Consider the following 21,811-nt stretch of genomic DNA (forward strand, 5'->3'; position numbering starts at 1 on the left):
ATTTACTTTAATCTCATAGTGTAAAGAGCTAATTTCATGATTTTTTCTATTCTTTTTCAAATTATAATTTTTTTTTAAAATTTATGAATATCATACACCACTAGACTTCTAGATACATCACTAGACTTTCGAATATATTGATGAGAGATGTATCTGAAAGAGGAGGAATAAATCAAAGAGGAGACAAGACATTTGAATACATAATTGAGTGATGTATCCGAGGGGAGGAATATATTAGAGAGGAGAAATGGATTTATCAACAAAAGAAGAGTGATGTGTTCGAGAGAAGTTTTTAAATTTTTTTTAGATGATCAAAAGTTTTATAAATTATGATAAAATTAAATGTGCATTTAAATAATTTTCCAAAAAAAAAGAAGAAAAGCTAAATCTTTTTCTTCTTAAAAGATGTCCACAATATTTAAATTTGCACCCCAACTAATCATCACATGCTTTAATTCCAACCATCATGGGAGGGGCGGGCGGAGTTTTTCTCTGGATTCAATTAAATCTATAACTTTTATATTCATTTTTGAATAAATGATAAAAATTTCATCTTTAAGTTTTTTATTATCATTATCCCCTATTAGTTTTATGAATTTTTAAAATTCTTTATATTTTCACGCATCAGATTAATGTATCAACGCATCAAATTAATGTATTTCGTGCGTCAAATTAACGTATCTCGCACATCAGATTAGTGTATCATGTATAACATCATATTGGTGTATCATGTATAAAATGTAATGTATCTTACTTAACGATTAATGTATCTCACGCATCATATTAATGTATCAACACTTAAATTATTGTATCAGTTGAGGGATTTTTGTAATAACTCATAAACTTATAAGGGACAAATGATAATTTTGCCTTAAAAGTATGCTCTGTCATTTGCCCTTAATTTTTTAGTAATTTTTATCCTCGAGTCAGTTTTTGAGGGGTGAGTTGTCCAAGACATAATTTAACAGAAAAAATCCTAAACATATAGATATAAAATTTGTATATACTTACTATGTTTGTATATTGACAAATGAAAAAATACAAACAAAAATACTTATAGCAAGCAAAACTAAAATTATGAAACATAATTAGGTAAATTGTAGCTAAGAAAGTTTATTAAGTTTAATCTCATTTGCTATTTATGATTATTTTTTTTCAGATTGTATATGCTGCAAATCATCCATTTGTCTGTTTTTCTAAACTTCCACTTTTGATTAAGTTCAGCGTGAAGCACAAGTGTTCAAAGATACTGTAATAATAAGATCTTTAAAATTCTAAAAGCATCTAATTAAACAAGAGAGAATAATTATAAGATATTTAAAAAACTTTGGGGTAATTACTTTTTTACTTGAACAAACAATAATAATATTTTATAATCATTTAGTGCTTTGTAATCAATCACTTAATAATTACAATGGATAAAGATTCTTCAATCAAATTGATCGATCGAGTTGTCAATCGATTCATATATAAATCAAGCATTAAAACAGACTGATTAGTTTATAAATGAAATAAAAAAAAAATTGAGTGACTTTGTTGCGTTAAAAGCAGACATCTTCTTCGAATTCTATTTTTCAAAAAACTTAATTTAAAAATTTATTAGAATATTACTTGAATTGATTGTATGACTTTTGAAGTTAAATAACAATAATTATTATTAATTGAGTGACAATTTTTTTACTTTTGTGCAATGAAATAAAATTAAGTAACTTTCTGGGATAAAAATTAGTCGCGCACTACTAGTTGAACTATTGAAGAAAGGAATAAATTCTTGAATATATTTCCAATAGTAAAATTATATTCGAAAGAATAAAAAATGACTCCTTAATAAAGTCTCTAAACTAACCCTTATATATATGAAAACACCCCTTGTTGAAAATTCATCCACCAATACTTATATGCATAAAAACAAAAAAATTTTAAAAAAAATGCCTTGGCTCATTCTAAATCATAGAAGTGCAAGTTATCCATTAAGTGAAGAGCAAGTGAAAGGTATGCTCATGAAATATGATAAAAATAGTGATGGTAAACTTAGCAAACACGAATTGATATTAGCTTTTAAAGACATGGGGTTGCATTTTTGTCGATGGAGAGCTGGGAGAGCTCTTCGATTGGCGGATAATAATTGTGATGGATATATTAATGAAGATGAAATGAGTGAGTTCGTCCACTATGCTTCGAGATGGGGCTTTAAGATTTCTTAACAGATATCGAATACCAGGTGGGAAACCATGAAAGAAAAATATAGGCAGGGTTCTATATATGTTTTTTTTTTGTGTTGTTGTAACTTTTTTTTTTTTTTTTGAGAACCAAAGATAACTTGTAATATTTGGAAAAAGAAGGGTCTTTTGGGTGTTGTAATGTATATGTATTGTTGATATGTAATTGTCATGTTGGACACGTATTATTATTTTTCGTTCAATTTTACTTGTCAATATGTCCGATTTCATGTTAAGAAAGAAAATAATGATTTGGACTTTGGAAGAATAAGTAACTAATATTAAAGATATAACATGAAAAAATAACAATAATAATAAACAAGTAAGAATGAAAATTTATTTTTGAAATAATGAAGGAGTAAATGGAATAGAGTAAGTAAAAGAGACTTTGATTAGGAATAATAATTTTATTTATTTATTTATTTTCATTTTTAATTCATTTTTTATGTGGTAGTTTAATTTCAATTTCTTGCATTAAGCAAATGAAGTTAATTTCTATTTTTTAGTTATGTGGGTAGCAGTGAAATTATTCATATTCTTTTCTGATCGTGCTAGGGCAATTGAAGCAGATTAATTATCCATAATTAATGAAATTGGCAATATTTTAAAAAATAAAACGAGTAAGCTTAACTTTTAGAATATAGTATTAAGTTATATTGTTATAGTGAATATATATAAAATTAATTACAGCGAACGTAAGAAATATAACTCTATTATTGTACTAATATGGATTGTGGGAACTGCTTCACCCTTAATTAGAAGTCTTGGATTTAAGTGCTAGAGAAAATTTTGTTGGGATGGGCCCTGTAGTCGCGATCCGAATTTAGTCGGGGTTTTTATATGAGCTCTGAATACTAGATAGAACCCCCCCCCCCCACCCTCCCCTCGCAAAAAAATCTATTATTATAATCATATACGATTTTATTACTGTAGCTTTGTACACAAACACGAATCATGTGTTAAGAGCTAATTACATCTCTTAAATTTGGTGAAATTCGTATACATGTCAAATCCGATACATCGCGTTTCAATTTCAAAGACATTCTGAAATATTATGTCTCGATTTCAAATTTGAAGACATCCCTCAACATGCCGATACATCTCAAACCCGATACATCCTTTCATGATTGCACAGTTCTTAAAAATTGTGCTTATTGTATAACAAATGCTCGTAATTTGTTTGTCGTATAGTATTGTTTATTGCGATATACACACAAAATAAATATTACGAAAACACATTATATATATACATATATATATATATACATACATATATATATACATATATATATATATACATACATATATATATACATATATATATATATATACATATATACATACATATATATATATATATATATATATATATATATATATATATATATATATATATATATATATATATATATATATATATATATTGATCAATTGAAAGTGAAATTATGCTTCAAGTCTAAGCTAGTAATGTGTCCACATATTTATGGGGAGATTGTTGGGTTGCGAACGAATTACCACATCGGAAATGAAAAGAAAAAGAATCTAAATAGAAAGAGTACGATTCTCTTAGTCTCAACAATGAGAGAATATCATATTGTGTTAAAATATATAGAATTTTTTTATAAAAATTATTTGAATGAGTACTTTTTAACTAATGACTAATTTTAGTGTATTTTTTATTTATTATTACTTATAGCAATTAATTACAATATACTAAAAATGAATTAGGCATATCATATAAATGTATATATTTAAGTGTTTTAAAATGTATTATATTTATTTAGTAAAATATTAATACAATACTTAGTAATTTTTAGTGCTTTTAGTTCTACATATATAAAATTACTCGAAGTAAAGTATGATTTAATAATCAAACAACGAAGAAGTGTCAATTTTTTTCTTAAATAGCAATTTCAATCTGATTCATCGAGTTGTCATTTCAATTATTATAAAACTCTAAAGTTATGCTTTTAATTTAATTCGATAGAACTTATCGATATATTCCAAAAAAAAAAGAAAAGATTTCAAGAAATATCTAGTAACGTAACTCGAACATTTGGTGCATGTAGTTTAATTCATTAATAATCAATTAAATTATGCTTTTGGACAAGCTAGAAATTATTCTATACTTTTAATATATTTAATTTCAATTATTACATATTATGTTTATTCCGAATCTTGAACACTAGAAATAATGATACGCTCAAGATATTATGGTCCTTTTTTTTTTGAATCTCGAGAAATTCGCATTTACTATATAATCTCACTATAAATATCTTACTGTGTAATAGTCTGCAAATCACATGAAAGATGTAAATTGCTATGAACAAGTCCTATGTGATAGACTAGATTAGAAGCCATTGAAGGGGATCCAAATCAACCGATTCATCCCAAATAATATATTATGAACCATTTGATTCTATATAAGGGATCCAAATCAACTGAATCATCCCAAATGATATATTATGAACCATTTTGATTCTATATAATTATGATGAATTTTGAATATTAAAATGTTATATTTGTACAAATTCTTGAAATGATTAGCATTTTAGTGATATATTAAGATTTTGCTATAAGTATTAATCATTCAGATTTATGCTTATCCCATTAAAAATTTCGTTATAAATTTTTTTAAAGTACACTTATAATTGGGATATACCATACGAATAACTAAAATTATCATAAAAACATACTTGTTCACTGTTGATTTCACAATCTCCTTCCAAAAAAAAAAATTCGTAAACTATAATTATTTCCTAATAAGAATTAATAGAAATTGACTTAAGCACTCATCTGTTATAGACTTGATAATCCTCCTCGTTCATGAATTATTTCTTAAAGTTAAAGTTAAATCTAAAATTAACTTCGTTTTTAACTGATACCTACTTTCATTTAATACTTTAATAATTACAATAAACTTTCTTGAATTAATTAATGTAAAAGAGAACGATGGATACTGTGTTAAAAGATTAACATAAATCATCTACTTTCTGTTGTATATTCTTAAACTTTCGGTATATAATTATAGTGTTTGCCTGTCTTATCATCTTCTATATATTTCTTATATCCATTTATAAATAATTAATCTATGACTACCCAAATGAATCTTGAATAATATATTGGGGGAACTTATTCTTTGCTTCATATAATTATAATATATGGATGATAAATTTTGACACTAAAAATCAAATAAGCTTTAATAGAATTTCGAACTTGAATATATAATATTCAAATTCTGAATTCACATATGAGTCAATTGATATAGCTCTTTACGTACGATTTCTTCTGAAATCATAACTTTCGACATGATATATAAACGAAAAAATTTAATGTGTATGTGTTGTCTTTGTATTCAGTAGCAGAGCCAGAATTTGTTCAAGGGTATCAAAATATAAAAAGATAAAATTGTATCAAAATAAAAGAATGTCAATATATAATATATATACATAGCAAAAATACTTTTTTTCTAACTATACAATATAATTTTTTAATGAAAAGGTATCGAACTAGATATCTTTTAACTGCATGTGGCTCCGCCACGGCTTGTATGGAGTATGGATTGCGTAATGATCTGGTACTGGAACTTTAGAGTTTATGAGTTATGACTATAGTATTAATTAATTTAATAAAGAGTTTATACTTTATTTGTTCAAATATTCCAAGTATAAGAATGTGATACATTTATCAATTATCTAGAGCATAACATTTAATAGAAAATGACTTTTTTTCTCTAATCATGAGATTGATCAAATCTGAAATAAAATGTAAATTTTTTTATCAGTTACGTAGATTAGAATAGCAGAATATGTGATTAAGAAGCAAAAAAATATGCTTTATAATTAAAAGGATAAAAAATTTCTTTAAACTATGTAAAAAGAATAAAAATGCTCTCTGTTTATACTTTAGCTTAAAAATATCTCTGTCGTCAATACTTTGGTTCAAAAATATCCTTAAATTATGCGAAAAAAACAAAAATACCCCCATTTATAGTTTGATCCAAAAATGCTCTTATCATCGATATTGGCCCAAAAATTCCCTTATTATTATTTGATGGGGCAAAAAAGTTCATTTTCCAAATAAATCTATTATTATTTTCTTTTTGACACAATTTTTTTTCAATTAATGTTTTTTATAAAAAATAGAAAATGTTTATCCTACTTTAATTAAGAAAAAAATAAAAAATGAAAATATTTTTTATTTAATAATCAATATATTTATCGTTATATAAATATAAATTAATGATAGATATACTATGATTTTATATATATGACATATATTATCTATCGAAAGGGTACATGAAATTATTCTATTTTAATTGATAAAATGAGATTAAGAAGACAAAAAAAAATTCCTACAATTTTATTTGTTAAAGTAATTTTGAGAAGAAAGAAAACAAGAATAATGTTCCTTAATAATATTTTAGCTAGGAAGAAGATGTACTAAAAAAAAGAAAAAAATAATATATTTATTCGGTAAAAAGACATTTTTGATCCATTTTGTAACTATAAGAGCATTTATGGACCAAAGTATTGACTGCAAAGATATTTTTAAACCAAAATATTAACGTAAAAATATTTTTAAATCAAACTATAAACGAAAAACATTTTATTCCTTTCATATAGTTTAAGAACATTTTTGACCCTTCTCTCTTGATCTTTTAGTGATTTGAGTATTAATTATTCAGTGCTTTTTCGACCAAGCTACTAGAGAAAAAATTATAATAAACAAATATAAAGTAGAGAAACTTAATAGTTACAATGGAAAAAGAGTTCCAAAAAAATTCTTAAAGATTAATTTCGATCAAATGGATCTGTCAAATGGTCAATTCAATCATTATAAAACAATTTAACAAATTTCTGGAATATTATATTTTCCACAGAAAAGAGGTTTCCATAATTATTGAGTACTTTATTAATAATTAATCAAATTATGCTTGAACAAGCAAGAAATTATTCTAGTTGTCTAATATATTTAATTTATTATAACATATCACGTTTCTTCTGAATCTTGCACACCTGTTGATCAAATAGTACACCACCTTTAAGATATTAATGTCTATTTTGATTTATATTTTAGGTTAATATTATAATATTATATTAATTTAAAAAAATTAAATTTAAATGATGATTATAAATGATAACTAGATAATAATATTGATAGTTGACGTTTGTATGTGATAATTGATGATAATGATGAAACGATAATTAACTGTGAAAATAAATAGAGTAATTGTAAAATATTTAAATGAACGATAATATTTTAATGATATTAAAACTATGTTGTATAATTAAATCATTTAGATCTATCCAATTGTAAAATAAAAATAAACAACTACGCTTAACAATTAAGATATCAATAATTAATAATATGTAAACATAGATATACTTAACATCTCTAATTTGAATTATTAAAACTTAGAATTTCATAATGTGAAACCATTGAAGCCTACCTTTACCTAACCTATACGCACAATCCTAAATTATTACATGAGTATTATGTTTAATTTTTTAAACTATTTTATTTTATCTTTTTCACATAGGTCATTGTTGGTCTAACAAAAAGTAAAAAACAGTAGTATAATAATCGAATTGAAGCATATATAAGTGTTCAAAGATACTGAAATATCTTTATTTTTTTTACAGAAAAATATCCATAAAGAACAACAAAAGCAAAAGAGAATTATTAGATATACTCCTTTTAAGACAATATTTAATTCCTTTTTAACTAATGTTCAAAAAGTTGAACCACTAAAATTTAAAATTTAAAATTTTGAATTCGTTTCTTAGCTATTTATATACTATCTCCGTTCACTTTTAGTTGATATAGTTTTCTTTTTTAGAGTCTAACTATCAAAACTTTAATTTATATATATATATATATATATATATATATATATATATATATATATATATATATATATATATATATCTTATTAATATGAAAAAAAATTGCAATTTATAATAATTTTCATATAATTTTTGAATATCTAATTTTTTGTATAAAAAATCAAATTAATAAAATTTAATTTAATTTTAAAAATTAATTTAATTAACTCTCGAAAAGGACAAATAAAAATAGCCAAACAGAGTAAATACAATATGACCCCATATCTCAACAAGTGTAAATAATAGTTGAAGAAGGAATAAGTTCTTATTATTCTATAAATCCACGAAAATAAAAATATTCTCAAATAGAAAATGACTGATCAACATGAATACTATAGTGACCCTAATATTATATATATATGAAACACAACTTGTCGAAAATTCATCCAACCACTAATTACTTATCCTAAAAACTATAGCAACAAAAAAAAATGCCTTGGTTCATTCCTAGAAGAGTAAGTTATCCATTAAGTGAAGAGCAAGTGAAAGGTATACTAATGAAATATGATAAAAATAGTGATGGTAAACTTAGCAAACATGAATTGAGATTAGCTTTTAAAGAGATGGGGTTGCATTTTTGTCGATGGAAAGCTGGAAAAGCCCTTCGTCACGCAGATAAAAATGGTGATGGATATATTAACGAAGATGAAATGAGTGAACTTGTTCACTATGCTTCGAAATGGGGCTTTAAAATTTCATAACACGATACTGGATACCAGACGGGAAACAAAGAAAAAACATCTAGGTTGGATTTTATGTGTTATGTATCTATTTTTGTTTCGTCTTGTAATATATGGAAAAAAAAAAGATCTTTTGGGTATTTTGTAATATATATGTAATTATGTATTGTTGCTTTGTAAATTCCATGTTGGACTTATGGTCTATATGTGTTCCTTATTTTCTAATTTCTGAGTAAAGTTAGTTTTACCTAGTAGCCAAAATATCAAATTTTATTTACTTTTTTGAATTTTCACGGCTAGATAGATAATTAAATTAGATCAATTTAAATCATAAATGATTATGTACGGCACAAATTAACACATAAAGAAAAAGGGGGATAAAGTGAGAAATTTTAAAATGGAGATGATTTTACTCATTTTAGTCGTATTTTACGTTTATATTAATATGTGTAAAAATAAAATAATGATAACAAGTGATAGAGTTCCGTATATGTTTGAAATAGCTTCCATAGAATCATAATAGTTAATTTATTTATTTATTCTGTATATGTAATAACTTTAATGAGAAAAATAGAATGTGGCGATGAACATTCTAATTATTTATTTATTTTTAGATCTTCGACATATATCTACTTTTTTGTTATTAATATGAGGAAGTTATTTATTTTCATGGGAAGATAAACAGGTTGTTTCATTTTGGAGGGATTATAATCACAAATGTTAATTTTCAAAAATTTAATAACTTTTTTTAGATAGTATTAAAACATATGAAATTAGCCCAAATAATTCTAAATTAAACGACTCACACTTATAAAAAAGAAATTTGATAATGTTTAGCAAATTACATAAGTTTTTAGGCACTTCTTCCTGTACATCTATAGATGGTGTTGTTGTGACTATTTCCATGATCTAAGATCTAATTGATGAATACAAAATAAGTTAAAATGACGATTAAAAATAAACGGAGATAATATCTTTATAAAAATTGAATAAGATTAAAATTATATATTCTTCCCTAGATTCTTAAGCATGCCCTCCACAGGATCATAAACATATAGCCAAGTCATGAAAATTATATATATATATATATATATATATATATATATATATATATATATATATATATATATATGAACCCGATTCCCACTTATCTTCAAATGGATTAGGAAAGGCATAAGTTCTTCTTGAGCCCAAATCCTCCCCAGAAAAGGTGAGGTTATTACCTACCATGTTGTAACAATGAATTTAAATTTAATGTATTCGATATTTAAGATTTTTTAATATTGAATTTATTGTACTTTTGATATCTCAAGATCAAATATAATAATAGTTATAACTTTAAAGAATTTTTTACATATAAAATATATTGAACTCGTGTGAATTCGAAATGTTGCATTCACTTCTTTTAGGATGAACTATATATAAAGAAGTTTAGGTTATATTTATAGCTAGTATATTTTATCTTTTTTTTTTTTGAATGATTTGATAATATTAAAGATGTCTTACATTGATAAATATTTGTATCACGATTATAAATTGGACATTGACCTTATTTCCTTAATTGGTTGAGCTACAATTTAATTAATTAAAAACAATAAATATCATTATTTAATTAATTTGTGTCTAGTTGTCCTTTTATTCTTTCCCTAAAAAATGGATGGAAAAAATAATATTCATACTTACTTTTTCCCTATAACTGATATCATGTATAATGACATCATCAGGCTTGCGTATTAATGTTGCCTGTAAAAGAAATTCATATTATATCACTTTATTTCTAAAGAGATTTTCAATTTATCATTAATTTGTTGCTTTATATATTTCAGCGTGGATATTTATATTAAAATCTGATTAATTTATACATTATTGAGCTTAATATTAGGAGCAATATTTTTATTAAGACTTTTCTGAATAAAATTTTTAAAAATCACACATAATTCATATTTCTATATATTTCGGAAATATGTGTTGCTTTTTGGTCCAACGGGATGATTCATGAACATAACACTAAAATTACAAATTTGCAACGAATTTTGGAAAAAATTATTTTTAGAAAATATGTAAGAAGCTTAAATGTAAAGAAAATTGAGAACAAATTCCTTTTTTTTTTCCTTTCTCTTTTAAGAAAAACATTATCCAAAACAGGGCATTTGAAACCTAACAAATTTCATAATCTAAAGGGACTTGTTATATCGTTTCAGTACTATTGTCTCCGTCCAATTTTATATGTCCATTTTTGGATTTCAAGAATCAAATAAGTCTATCTTTGATCATAAATTTTGTCATAAATTTTTTAAAATTCGATTATCAATTATTGTGGTTTATAGTACTTTTTATGTAGTTTACAAATATATAAATTTCATTTCAAAATAATTGAAGATTTCATATGTAAATTTTCAATCAAACTTAAACTGTTTGATTCTCAAAACATAAAAAATGTCATATAACAATAATAAAGATAACATTAGTCAAAAAAGAGTAATTTAGTCAAAAGAAGTTAGTTAAGGTGATTCCACAAAGACCATAACCAAGAATGGAGGAATAAATATTTGTTGTAAGCAAGCTTACAATATATGTTCTTTTCGTTCTAATTTATGTAGCATTGTACGAACTTAAAAAAATTAAAGAAGTTTTTCTTATAATTATAATGATTTATTATATATTTTTACATAATTTTTAAATATGTAAATTTGAACATATATTGTAGCTTATGATCAGACTCAATAGTGTTTTTACTTATCCTCCTACATGATTCAAATCCTTAATTTGTCGATTGATGATAAAAATATTTAACCACTTAAGCATATCTGACTTGTCACGAAACGAGTGGTCAAGACGGGCAAATGAAAAAGTTTTACTCCTCAGTGAGAAACTTGTTATATATATATATATATTCCTAACTCCTTGCATGTAGTTTGTGTAAAATACTCATCCTCTTATAAAAATTTTGCCTCTTCTTTTCCCTCTTAACACATAAAATTCATATATACACGTATATACATATTAAATTTAAAATATGTTGAGCTTTTTTAGGCCTAGTAGGAATAACAAGATAAAGTGTCCCTGTAGTCATGTACATTTGTCTGATGAACAACTAATCAATATTATAAAAATGTATGATTCCAACGGTGACAATTACCTCAACAAAGAAGAGCTGAAGAAGTTGTTCCAGCAGCTAGGCTCCAACGCCCCGAGATGGCGAGCTGCTCGAGCTATTCACCATGCTGATAAGAATGGCGATGGACGTATTGATATGAGTACCATGGAGTTGGATCAACTTGTTGAGTATGCAAGAAAACATGGGTATACACTAGCTCCCGGTTGTTGTAAGAACTAAGAAGTAAATATATAACTATATGTACGTTAATAATTTGCATTACTTTTTTGGATTTTCTAGGGTTTTAGAATATGGTTAAATGTTAATATGACTATATGCATGGTTTGATCATCATGTTTGTATTTTCTCTTTATGTGAGTTTTGTTATAGGCCCATAGCTTCTTCTTTTTTTTTTGTTATTGTTTTTTCACTTGGCGTTGGGAGTTTGAATCAGAATCTCAATTAAATTCGGATCGCCAATCGTACTACTTAATAAATCCGAGACATCGGACTAAAAGTACACTCAAATAGTAATATCCCTACGCCACAACTCATGTGGTAGTAGCATTTCTATTGTTACTTTTTAGCACTCCAATAGCTTAGCCTTTTTTCATTTACTCTTAACACTTATTCCATTTTCGTTTAATATACGAATAGGTAAACAAACAAAAAAATATAAAGAGAGGAAATTTTCTTCATATAAATATAACTTCTTCAACCAAATTATCTTATACTACAAAGTTTTATGATTAAATAACAAAACAATAAAACATAAATAAAGTAACATAACGAACACAGAGAATAAGATTCTATGTTAGATTAGTATTAGAAGGATATTTTCCCACTTTGAAACTTGAAAATACCGATAGATATTATTATATTTGAATTTTTTAAACATACGTACAAATGAAACAAAAAGGAGTATTTGTAATAAATACTAAAAAGGGCATTAAGTCAATTATAGGCAGGCAACAACTAATAATTATATCATAAACCAAACAATAAAGATAAGGATATTATAAAAATGAAATCTTATAAGAAAGTATCAACTAAAAATAAAAATAATACCAGTAGTATATTTTTATTTACAGTCACTCTTATCCAGTTGAGTGTTTGAAGCCTGGACCTAGCATTATATTCTTCATGATACACGTTGTATACCACTCTTTTAATTTGATTCGATTCTTAGTAACAGCTATCCATGTCGTTCATCAAAGACGATTACCGCAACAATGATACGTTGTGGTAAGACTGTTTCATTCTCAGTCAAAGGTGTTAGATTGTTATAAAAAGTTAAAAGTCTCTATCATCACAAAACAGAAAGTTTTTGCAAATTCTAAAACTTGAGGGGGCACATCTCACAAATTCCATATTATCAAGGACTCAATCAAATAATTTAATCGAAAAATATGAATAATGTTTCGATAAAAAGATGCTGCATCCACTAGAACAGTAGTTATATATATAATCTTAATTTCATTTGTACTTAATTCCTCATCCATCGGAGAATTCATACTCAAATACCAAAAAAAAAAATTAAAAAATCTTGTTCGGATAAAAATTACAATATGTTTGATTTTTTCCGCCCCAGGAACATCATACGATGTACCTGTGGACAAGTACCTTTGACTGAAGTTCAATTGATAAATATCTTCAAACAATGTGATTTCAACAGAGATGGCTACCTCACTAAAGAGGATCTCACGGAGGCATTCCGGCAGCTGGGGTCCACTTTTCCGGGATATCGAGCGGGCCGAGCCCTTCACCGGGCTGATAAAAATGGTGATGGGCTTATTGATAAGAAAGAGTTGGATAAACTTGTTGAGTATGCAAGAAAACGTGGTTACAGGCTAAGAAATGCTTGTTCCAACTAGTACAAGGAGTTTAGTTATAAGTGTAGTTTCACTTATAATTGACCTTCAAGATTGTTAAATAAATAAATCGTGTTTTATGGTAACTGAATGTGATTGATAGTTCTTTTTTTCTTGTTAGTCCATGATCGATATGGATATATATATGCTTTTGAGTTTTCAGAGTAGAATATGTAAGCTTTTGGTTGTAGTTACTAGTAAGTAGTTGCATCGATATGAATTGGGTGATATTTGAAGAAAAAAAGTATTTGAAGTTAAATATATTTAAAAGTTGTCTTTTATTTCTTCATTCTAGTTATTCATCCATTTTTTAATATTTAAAATACTTTTAGATTTGTATATGTTTTTAGGAACTTTATGAACATTTCAACCATTTTAGCATGAACGGTCAATTTCAGCACAATTATTCAAATATATTAGTATAAAATCATTTTTCGATTGGATAATTATCAACTACTTTTAATCAGCTAATCAATCATTTTTCGATAATGAGATATTCGTATAGTAGTTGCCTAGGATTAAACTTGAGTCTTTTCGAATCGATTAATAATAAAATATTCAAAGTTGGACAATATGATCTAAATTTGATTTTAACAAATTAAACTATACTCACTTGTTACACTTTTTAATCCATTAACTTATTCCATTAGCAGTGAAAGTGACATTATATTTTTCTACCATAATAAAATAATTTACACAGTTGCGTAAACGTGAAGCATCTATGTGTTTTTATTGTTATAAATGTGAGGTCATTTCATTACCTAAGTTATACAGTCGATAACTACGTCTCAATCACAAACTAATTTTTTTTTATCACTTTATGGCATTCAAAAATATCGAATATCGTAGCGTTTCTAGCGATGGAAAACGTGAAATGACTTTGGCAGAATTCAAGAGATGGTTGAAGAAATTCGATGAAAATAAGGATGGAAAGATTAGCAAAGAAGATCTCCGAGAGGCGGTCCGATCGAACGGAGGATGGTTCCGACGGATAAAGGTCCATCGGGCTGTTAAATATGCTGATGTTAACGGCGATGGATCCATTGATGAGGATGAAATCATGAACCTAGCCGAGTTCGCGTTGAAGCACTTAGGTATTAGGATTGTGTCTTATTAATTTTTATGTTTGTATGTTGTAACAATAACTAACTATTTCTATTAGACCTTCGAAAGTTTTTATGATTGTGTCTTAATAATTTTCATGTTTATATGTTGTAACAATAACTAACTATTTCTGTTGAAGCTTCGACGGACAGAGTTATATTTTGATATATATATGTGTGGATTTCAAGATGGTCACTACACAATTGCCAACATGTTAGTACCACACAAACCTACATAAATCAAATTAGTTTTGTAATGATATAATATTTAACGAGTTCCTTAAAAATTAGAAAAAATAACTTTCTTATTAAATAAAAAACAAGAAGTTCCACATGTGTGTCCTACCCACCCTCCACCACACCTCATTTTCGCCCCATCCTATAGCCTCCTCCGCCACTCCATACGTTGTAGTAAGAAATTCACTTATTTTTTAAAAAAAGATTTTCCTTCGTACCGAACACACCCTAAGCAACGAAACTAAGTTTTTCATTTAGTTTCACACTCTATATATTTGCGTCGCGTACCCTAAGGCTCTCCTCTCTTTTCCTTTTTTGGCCTAAAACCATCAATCCCATTTTTCACTAGGTCAAAGCCTAAAATATGATGAACACGACGAAAGGAGATTAGAAAGATAGACGAACAACTTCACTATAGGTATAGGTTGAATGTTTCCGTGGGTCAAAGCCTAATATGATGAACACGACGAAAGGAGATTAGAAAGATAGACGAACAACTTCACTATAGGTATAGGTTGAATGCTTCCGTGGGCAGTAAGCAGCATATCTCCCCTAATTTTGGGAAAGCTGGTGACCGAGAGTGAATTTTTCCCAAGGCAAAGGGAAACCTAATTCGATATTGTTGTTTACTCTGATCCGATTGATGTTGTTTTCATTTACCAACATTCTAAAATCCTATGAATGAGAACTTGATCTAAAGTACTCTTATATTACCAGCAATTAAAAATTCTGAGACATAATTTTCTTCCAATAGTTAATGAATCCATAGAGCAGCATATAAAAATAAACATAGAACTCCATTGTTAAAATTATCAAGCAAGAAAACACTACCTCATGGTAATAACACTTTTTGCCCATATAACATACCAAAACCTCTGCAGCTTCTTATGAACTATTACAACATTTTACAAAGTCCAACTAATTCGATCGTTATGGAACTTATTTGTAATTTCCTCCGAAAATTGTATATATACATGAACGCAGAGCAGATGAGCAACAAGCAACTATTGATACATGCTAGTAACTTCCATGAGCAATATATACAAGTTTAAGTGAAGCTGTCTTTGGTTAAGCCAAAGCTGTGTAGTTTAAAGTATGTAATTACCAACTCGTCTCCTTATGCAAATAAGGTAAAAGGAAAGAAAAATACAACAAAAGTTCGCATTGTGAGTCCACTCACACGTGTTTTCTCTTTGCATGCGATATGCAGATCAAGAAGCTATACTCACATAGTCAGCCTCCGTAAGCTGCACCTATGAACAAACAAGACGGATGATCATTAAAATGAATGTAATGGTGAAAACGCTCTGATGCTCCATGTCAAGATAGCTAACTGTGAGGGAAACAATTGAAACTTGAGATATCACAGATTAATTTCTCTTTGCTCTATTAAGTACTAAATAATCAAGTATAAAAAGGGGGCAGTCCGGTGCACTAAGCTCGCTCTATGCGCGAGGTCTGGGGAAGAGCCGGACCACAAGAGTCTATAATACGCAGCCTAACCCTGCATTTCTGCAAGAGGCTATTTCCACGGCTTGAACTTGTGATCTCCGGGTTACATGGAAGCAACTTTACCAGTTACGCCCTGGCTCCCCTTCTATATGGTCAAGTATCATCTATGTACAAAAGAAAAGCTAAGAAATCCAACCTGCTCACTGAGGACATCGGTGGAAACAAGTCATTAACACAACCATGTAGACAGGAGTATGACATTGTATCTGTGTTGCGCTTTAGAACAATTTGACCCTGTACACCATCATAATAGTATCATCAAAAAACTGCTACTTGCAAAAGGCCCTTTTCAGTTGACTTCAACATACCTTTGAATTGATGGTGAATATTTTTGCTTCAGGTATTTCAACCTTGAGGTAGCAGATCTCGTCAGTGTCCCTGTTTCCAAAACCAGCATAAAACGGATTCCTATTATAAGGGAACAATGCCTTGATTTCCTGCAATTTGAAAGTCGACTCTGTGTTAATTATTTATATTTTTTGCCAAAGCTAAGATGACCTAAGATGAATTGCCGAAAGTTAGTCACTAAAACGTCTACACAGCCCTTAGGAAGTTGCAAAACATTATTATTCCAAGAGAAAAATTCTGGTAAATAGGATGGGGGAATGAAGCACCAAAGGAGAAAGCGGTGTTGCTTTTATCGTGAGAGATGTTTCCCTCTCCAAGTTATGATTTAAAGTTTTATCTTATTATACAATCCGTCTTGTGATTATTTACTATATTAACCACATCTCGATGTTTCTGCACAGTCATATTTTAAGCACAGGACACACCAAGCAACCCAACTTCTCATACACCTTAAAACAGGAGTGAGTAGATGTAAGTTGTTTATTCCTTTAAATGATAAAAGCACTCTTATCAGAAGCAGATCATCACTAGGTTGCAGCATTAGTCCAAGGCCTCCCCAGCCTCATGGCTTTGGCGGGCACGCAGAACTTCTTTGCTTAATATGCAAAAATACTGTAACGAGGAAAAGAAATGAATCAAGAATTGACCTGTAAGCAAGCAATTTTGAATTCCTGGGGAGCTCTTTTAACCACTGCAAAAGATAAAAGAGTTAGATGCACCTTTCAATCATACTCCTAGCAAAATCCGAAGCACTTCTTCAGGGAGAATTTAGTTCAAATATCCTACTAAAAACTGGAGCAGTAACTGAACAACTGGCACTATGGAGATGTTAAAATATGAGGTAGTGAGATTGGCGCTACAATGCAAATATGTTCAATAAAAATGAGTGGTAGTAACCAAATAACACCAGCAAAAACTTACTTCTCCGTCAAAGATATGCCTGCATCACCAATTGAAAATTATATAATGAAAGAAAGTGCAACATGCCACTATAAATAAATTTCTAAAAGAAAAACAGATTTATATTAGCTTTTTATTCTACCGGGATGTTGTAAGATGATTGTGTTTTATTCTACTTATCATGGTTCACACGAATACGGGAAAACAGATTATTACCAACTCAATTGGATATAGTTTAGAGCAATGAAGAATTAAAGGGAGAACTCTTCACAGAATAAAGAAAGGAACAACCTTCTCTGTATAGAGAAAGAAAAAGCCCATCAGGAGATGTGACAACTGGTCCTTCCGGTAATCCCTTTCCATCCTGCAATTATCAAAAGACGAAGTCAAACTAATGGATGAGGAGAAAAGGAAATGTACACTTAATATAAATACCTGCATAAGATTAAACAGGAATTGTCTAGTCAGATAGGCCTGTGAAATAGAACGTGCACTCAAGAAAAGCAATTGATAACCGTTCTCCTGCAGAAAGAAGACAAGATCAGACACTCTTATCCTACTATCAGAGGAAAACCAAACGATATATTTAAATAGAGCAAGTGTAGAAACATTTTGACCTTAGCAGTCATTGCAAAAACGCAAATATGTGTTCCCGATATAATGAACATTCTTTTTTTTACCACAATATAAAGACCACACTGGAACTAAAGACCTGGATCTAGTAACAATTTGCTTGCCATAAATATGAAATTGGCAGCATAACTTCTCACGGTTAGTCTGAATAAACCTCCTAAAAAAGGGAGAAGAGAAAATGAATCAAGTCTACAAACCTTGATAGCCGATAAGAGATGTGCAACACCTGTCTGTGACCAATCCCTCCCCACCAAAGGCATGAACTGTCCTAGAACGTCAGATCTGTTTAATTGAGAAAAACTAGCACACATCAGGCAGAAACAAGGAAAAATGTGATCTACATCTATTATTTATATTAACTAACTCAAACAAGAGTCTAGCATTCTTGTCCACTAAGGAGCCAATAACCAAAAGGCGAACCAATATAAGTTCAATAAGGAGCAAAGGCAACCAGCATAGAAAATTTTAGAGCAGGGAAATGACTAAAGGTACGCAAGTTCCAATCCATTCTGGAAAAGGAACACGTCATGTACGAATTAAGCAAGTGCATGACAAGAAACAAAGAGAGGGGCAAAAGAAACTAGAAATGACAGTTGTTATCTGTTTCTATGCCATGTTTTGATGGAAACACAACAGTCATAGTGTTGGAGTAGATTTAGCTGCTTCAAAAGTTAGAACATAGGAGCCAAACCAGACACATTAAGTGTTTCATTGACTCGGCTAAATTTTATCCCAATTGGAGTCTGGAGACCAATGAAGAAGGGCCAGATCCTTCATTACCTACCTTCTGATAACTATTAACTTCAAGTTGCACTGTCAGATAACCCCTATTTCCCTGTAGAATGTTTCAAGGTCATATAGTACATACTATGGATGTGGTTGCAACGTATAAATGGTTGGCAGTTTGCACCTCTCATAGTAATTACTCACTTTGGCGTAAAAAAGATTGTCTTACATTCTTTTTCAAAAATAGCATCCCCTTTCCTAGATAACAAATCTTCTCTTCAGCCATTAATTACTTTTTGAACACCACTATTATTGCTAAATTATCAAAACAAAAGAAAAAGAATATTGCAAAAGTTAAAGAGGACCCACTATCTATAGGTGCATAACACCACTATAATCCTAATGTGCCTCAGAAAGGCTAAGAATCTCCTAATCCTGCAAAGGATGGTCTTGAATTGAAGTCTTAGACAACCATGGGTCATTATAGAATTAAGTTCATAATTAGCTTATGACTGGAGTAGGCGGCTCGGTGTGCAGTGAGTGACATTAGCTTTTTCAGCATTGATTCTCGTACTCCTTGAATTCATTTCTAGGTATATTACCATTGTGTGCAACTCTATGCAACATTTAAGGGACAAAGTCAGTGGTCATAGAAAAAGCTCCAAGTTTGGGCTTCAAAGTTCTCTTTCGAAAGTTAAAAAAATAAAAATCTCAATTTCATATCTATTTGTAAACCCACTTCTCTACAATTAATTATGTATCAACTCTGCTCTTAATCTCCCAAGACAAACTAAGAAAATCTATAAGGGAAGAGTGGATACTCATCTCGTGTTTGAACACTTCTAAGTGCATCTGCGTCATGTTAAGGTTCATCAATTAAGACCACCTTTCATCTAATTCTAGGACTTTCGGGCATGGATTTAAATCATAAAGCTAACTCTGAGAAGAAAGCAGTTTAGAGAGGACAATAACGGCAACATCTATATTAGAAAAGGAATTGACTTTACCTAGTAATTGTTCCATCAACATCCGAGATTACAATATTTGCATCCCATCTCCACAAATATATACGTGCATCAACCTGAAATATACGAACCTCAGACAAATTATAAGCATGCATTTGCATACATACCAAAAGGAGATGTAATGAGAAGAAGTGACCTGCTGTTTTGAGCACGTGAATACAACCACATTCTTTCCCTCCTTCAGATTCAAAGTTGCAAGTTGTTCAGATGTTCGAGTAGTTAAAGAATATCCATTTTCCATGTCTCGCTCCCTTAGGAAGTATGCCTGCCCTCTAGTATCTAAATTCATACGAAAACCAGCTTCAACGCCATTGACACTTACATTAACCGCATTTTCTCTAGCCTTCAAAACCCCCTGAATCTTCCCAAATCTAACATACCAAGGAGTTGATTTCAAACTCCCATCTGGCTGCCTCACCACAATGATATCCACAGCACCACCAAATGGATTTAACGTCCCCGAAACACTACGTACCCCTCTACCTATGTAACTACCTATCCTCCCCATAGCACTCATTCTCTTATAACAACAACAACTACTACGCCACTGTCGAGGTCAGCTATATGAATCCTCACTAACCACGTGACTCTGTTTAAATCATCTAATATCAATACATACAAGAAAATCTAACAAAACTTCCCACAAATAACATACCCTACTCACCAAGATTGTATTTTTTAGCTCATATGCTACAATTCATTAATCCCCTCAACCAAATCTTTAGATCTTTCCCATAAAAATCCAATCTTTACTCATTTCCTAAATCTTTTTCTCTTGCTCACGTATTTGGATTCTAACAAACAATTGATCAAAGAACATTAGTTGATCAAGATTCAAATACAGATAAAAGAGGAAAAACTAAAAGAACATAAATAAATTTGCTGCAACCCCCAACAAATCAAACATAAAAAGATAGCAATAAAATGGGAGAAAAAATTATTCTCTTTTAGTTTTTTATCAGAAATCAACAAAACCAAAATCTAAAAGAGAATCATAGTTTCAGAACAAAACCGTCAAGAATATTTAACGTTGAAGAATTGTTTGGTGAAAGAGCGTAGTATTTATTTTATAAAATATAAAAATACTGAGTCTAACAAAACAACACCGCTATTGTGCCTAATATTTTTATTAGGTTATTAAAGACTCGTATTTATATTTAGGTATATTTACACATATAATATCAAACGGGTAAGTAACCAATGAAAGAATATTGATCGAGTTAATTGAGTAGATAGATCTTTTGCATCGGATTTTTAAAGTTCAAAATCTTTTATTTATATTCTTATTCGAGCTAATGCGTTGTTAAGTTTATTTTCTACTCGCTTAAAGATTAGGAATTGCAAATTTTTTATCCTAAAAAAATACGAATAAAAAAAAATAAAGTAAAATTTAAAGAAAACATCTTTGAATCTTTCGAAAGAATATAAATTAAAGATAAATAAAAATGAGAAATGAAGCGACGCGGTATAAAGTGAATTTTAGGCTATGTGGGGTTGATATGGGTTTTAGGCAATACAGCCTCGAGAAGGGTTGAAATAGATATTTTTGCTAGGTTTATGTTAGGATTTAAA

General features: G+C 28.9%; 2 protein-coding genes across 3 annotated transcripts; one reads left to right on the forward strand and one right to left on the reverse strand.

The window, feature by feature from the left end:
• The first annotated feature begins 11,899 nt into the window (after positions 1-11,899).
• Positions 11,900-13,758, forward strand: LOC101261515 (calmodulin-like protein 5). Its single transcript, XM_026030520.2, has 2 exons — positions 11,900-12,090; positions 13,560-13,758. Exons 1-2 carry the CDS (start codon positions 11,900-11,902, stop codon positions 13,756-13,758), a joined length of 390 nt encoding a protein of 129 aa, XP_025886305.2.
• A 2,172-nt stretch (positions 13,759-15,930) lies between these two features.
• LOC138337041 (phosphatidate phosphatase PAH2-like) lies at positions 15,931-21,692 on the reverse strand. 2 transcript variants are annotated; one of them, XM_069297435.1, is made up of 9 exons: positions 20,376-21,692; positions 20,222-20,295; positions 18,686-18,770; positions 18,291-18,377; positions 18,147-18,219; positions 17,603-17,646; positions 16,916-17,044; positions 16,744-16,841; positions 15,931-16,348 (listed from the first exon to the last, which is right to left on the reverse strand). In XM_069297435.1, exons 1-9 carry the CDS (start codon positions 20,754-20,756, stop codon positions 16,321-16,323), a joined length of 999 nt encoding a protein of 332 aa, XP_069153536.1. In that variant the 5' UTR covers positions 20,757-21,692; the 3' UTR covers positions 15,931-16,320. The 2 variants fall into 2 exon arrangements, with proteins under 2 accessions (XP_069153536.1, XP_069153535.1); XM_069297434.1 differs by having other exon boundaries at positions 15,931-16,342; positions 20,376-21,465.
• Positions 21,693-21,811: the final 119 nt, after the last annotated feature.

The sequence above is a fragment of the Solanum lycopersicum genome, chromosome 4 (assembly GCF_036512215.1).
Source record: "Solanum lycopersicum chromosome 4, SLM_r2.1".
Lineage (NCBI taxonomy): Eukaryota > Viridiplantae > Streptophyta > Magnoliopsida > Solanales > Solanaceae > Solanum > Solanum lycopersicum.